This window comes from Sinocyclocheilus anshuiensis, unplaced genomic scaffold (assembly GCF_001515605.1).
Source record: "Sinocyclocheilus anshuiensis isolate Anshui unplaced genomic scaffold, SAMN03320099.WGS_v1.1 scaffold976, whole genome shotgun sequence".
Classification (NCBI taxonomy): Eukaryota; Metazoa; Chordata; class Actinopteri; order Cypriniformes; family Cyprinidae; genus Sinocyclocheilus; species Sinocyclocheilus anshuiensis.
In genome coordinates this window covers 865,209-868,738 of record NW_015552538.1, presented here as the reverse complement: position 1 = coordinate 868,738, position 3,530 = coordinate 865,209, and the positions used below count along the sequence as shown (strand labels likewise).

The following is a 3,530-nucleotide window of genomic DNA, read 5'->3' as shown; positions in this document are numbered from 1 at the left end:
ATGCTGATTTCATTTTCTAGCAGGATTTGGCACCTGCCCACACTGCTAAAAGCACCAAAAGTTGGTTAAATGATCATGGTGTTGGTGTGCTTGACTGGCCAGCAAACTCACCAGCCCTGAACCCCATAGAGAATCTATGGGGTATTGTCAAGAGGAAAATGAGAAACAAGAGACCAAAAAATGCAGATGAGCTGAAGGCCACTGTCAAAGAAACCTGGGCTTCCATACCACCTCAGCAGTGCCACAAACTGATCACCTCCATGCCACGCCGAATTGAGGCAGTAATTAAAGCAAAAGGAGCCCCTACCAAGTATTGAGTACATGTATAGTAAATGAACATACTTTCCAGAAGGCCAACAATTCACTAAAAATGTTTTTTTTTATTGGTCTTATGAAGTATTCTAATTTGTTGAGATAGTGAATTGGTGGGTTTTTGTTAAATGTGAGCCAAAATCATCACAATTAAAAGAACCAAAGACTTAAACTACTTCAGTCTGTGTGCATTGAATTTATTTAATACACGAGTTTCACAATTTGAGTTGAATTACTGAAATGAACTTTTCCACGACATTCTAATTTATTGAGATGCACCTGTAAATATATACGTGTAAATACATGTAAATATTTTCTAAATATATACTGTATGTGTATTTATATATACATAATAAATATACACAGTACACACACATATATTATGTAAACAAAAACTTTTATTTTGGATGCGATTAATCGTTTGACAGCACTAATTTTAATTTATTTTAAAATATAGATTTATTCCTATGATGGCAAAGCTGAATTTTCAGCATCATTTCTCCAGTCTTCAGTGTCACATGATCCTTCGGAAATCATTGTAATATGCTGATTTGCTGCTCAAGAAACATTTCTTATTATTATCAATGCTGAAAACAGTTGTACTGCCTAATGTTTTTGGGAAAACATTGATAATTTTTTAGGGTTTTTTAATGAACAGAAAGATCAAAATAATAGAATTTATTTGAAATATAATTTTTTGTTTCATTATAATTTTTCCTTGCTGAATAAAATTATTTCTTTAAAAAAATCATACTAAGCCCAAGCCTTTGAACTGTTGTGTATATATCAAGACATTATACAAGAGAACTGACAATTTACCATAAATTATTTTTTGGGGGCATTTAATGTGTACATACTTATAAAATATGTATAGCCTAAGTGTTTGGTAATTATTCAGTACCATCCGACACACTCACCATGCTACCACTACATCCCCTTTTTAATGACTGTGTTAGTTACTATTTGCACTTGTGATCATGTGACCAAATATGGACTGAAAAACTGCCGTTGGCAATATGTGGAACTGAATTGAAATCACATCATTAAAAGTGAACTGAAATAACTATTTTCATTATCGATCGTTACTGTCACTTCCATGTTCTCATTCCCATTCTTTACTGTTACATCAGTCTGTTGCTACAGTATGGGACAACCATATCACCTGAATTATGTTACATATGTGCTTCTGTAGACAGACATCACTCTTCCTGTGCTGCTATAACTGGACTAGCTAAACCACAGGAGCACAAACAAGCAGACATTACTGATGAAAGTCTAATTTAGCCTCTGTTGTTTTTTTTGGGCATGTTGAAACAATAGATGAAAGACACAGCAACTTAAAAGCCAGTGGGATGCTGTGCCTATATGTGTAAGCCGAGGTTGGAATGCTTTTCCCCATCTTTCAGAAAAGCTTCCCGGAAGGAAATAAAAAAAAAAAAAAAGGTAGATGGAAGTTTGACAGAGCTGTTTTTGTTGTGTGGTGTCTTCCTGTTTTAGAGCCGGTGAGGAGGAGCAGCAGGCCCAGTCGAAGAAAGCCCTGAAGAAACAGCAGAAGGAAGCAGAGAAAGCAGCGAAGAAGGCAGAGAAGCAGGCCAAGCTGGTGAGTGTGCGCCAGGAGACGCAAACCCTGCCCATGGCCCACCACTGCCGTATGGAGGGGTTTTTATTGTTTTACAATTCCTGTGATTACAAATCTGTGTATGTGCCTGAACAAAGTGAAATTTGTGCATCCAGAAAATATTTCCCCAATATTTTAAACAGTCAAAATGAGCATTATGCTTATTTTGTTTGCTTAATGTCTTATTTTATTAGAAATGAGTGAAATTTGGGTTGTGAGGTTTGTTCAATACTGTACTGGCTTTTAAAAAAAAAAAATTAAATAAATTTTATCAAAGAATGAAAAACAAAACAAAAAATTACAGTAATTTGCAGAAGGTTTGTGAAAAGCATACTCTACCTGGAAAAGTCATAATATATTATTATTATTATATATAAATGTATATATAAAAATAATAAAATAGTAATAAAAACAATATACTATAATAATAAAGTGAATAATGAAAACAATCCAATAATATCCATGTTCAAACATTTTACTTAAAGGCTTAAGGAGTTTTTTTTTTGTCTGCTGGACATTTGTGCAACATTTTGTCAAGTGAGTGATTCAGAGACAAGAGACATAAGCAGAACAAATGTATAAAGTAATTCTTACTTAAATTGACACATTGATTTGAGTAATTTACAAAGAATCCAATTCTGTTTTACCTAGAAAAGTCATTTTAGTTTCCATTTTAGCACTCTAATGTACTTGCAGACATCAGTAAGTGTTTGAATTTGTATCATTGCATTTTGGTAAGATTTTCAAGTGAACTTGCAGTGCTTGCCTTTCTCCAGAATAATCAGTATGTGTTTAATGTTTATGTTAGCTTGTACGGAGGGTCTGTCCCTCTACTGTTGAAGTTTTATTGAAATCAGTTACTCTATTTGATTCAGGCCTCAGAGCAGCAGGAAGCTGAAGAGGATGTAAGTATTTACTGTTCACTGTCCAAATTCACATTTTCTGTCTGTTATTAACCATATAAAGGGATAAAGAAATACAAAAATAAATAAAAATTATTTTATGTACGTAGTGTTCCAAATAAATTATTTTTTTCTTTTTTTAATTTACTGGTCACATTTTCCTTGCAGTTACAGTGAATGGGGACTGGATTTTTTATTTTTTTTTTTACAAGTAAATGGACCATAATCAAGATATCATTCACTGAATATCTTGACATAAGCCAGGCAATGTCTGTTTCAAGAACAAATTTTTCTTTTGAGTTTAATATTTATCAATGTATTGGTTGATCTAGTTCACAAAACAATCTGAAAGATTTGCTTAACTCCATTGATGAACCATGATCCAATCACAAGGTTCTCAAATTAACAGCTTACTGGAATGGATGATTATCAGTGATAAACGACTTGCTGAATTTTCAACGAATTAATGTATTTCGTTTTTTTTTTTTACTTGCTAAATATCTCTCAAATGGACTTCTTTTATGATGCTTTTGTGGTGGTTTTGCATTGTTCTTGAAGGTTTAAGTACCCATTCAAACATTCTCCTTTGGTGTTACACAGAAGAAAGTAATGTTTTAAATAACATAAGGGTGAATCAATGAATGATTTTTTTTTTTTTTTTGCTGAACCCTTCCTTTAAAATTCATTAACATCCCTAT

At 32.9% G+C, this 3,530-nt stretch overlaps 1 protein-coding gene across 1 annotated transcript in view; it reads left to right on the top strand.

The window, feature by feature from the left end:
* The window catches only part of LOC107663896 (aspartate--tRNA ligase, cytoplasmic-like), a 33,475-nt gene that overhangs the window by 5,295 nt on the left and 24,650 nt on the right, over nt 1-3,530 (top strand). The window contains exons 2-3 of the mRNA XM_016454296.1: nt 1,810-1,912; nt 2,806-2,835. Of these exons, the coding sequence (XP_016309782.1) occupies nt 1,810-1,912; nt 2,806-2,835 (133 nt within the window). The remainder of the gene's footprint in view (nt 1-1,809; nt 1,913-2,805; nt 2,836-3,530) is intronic.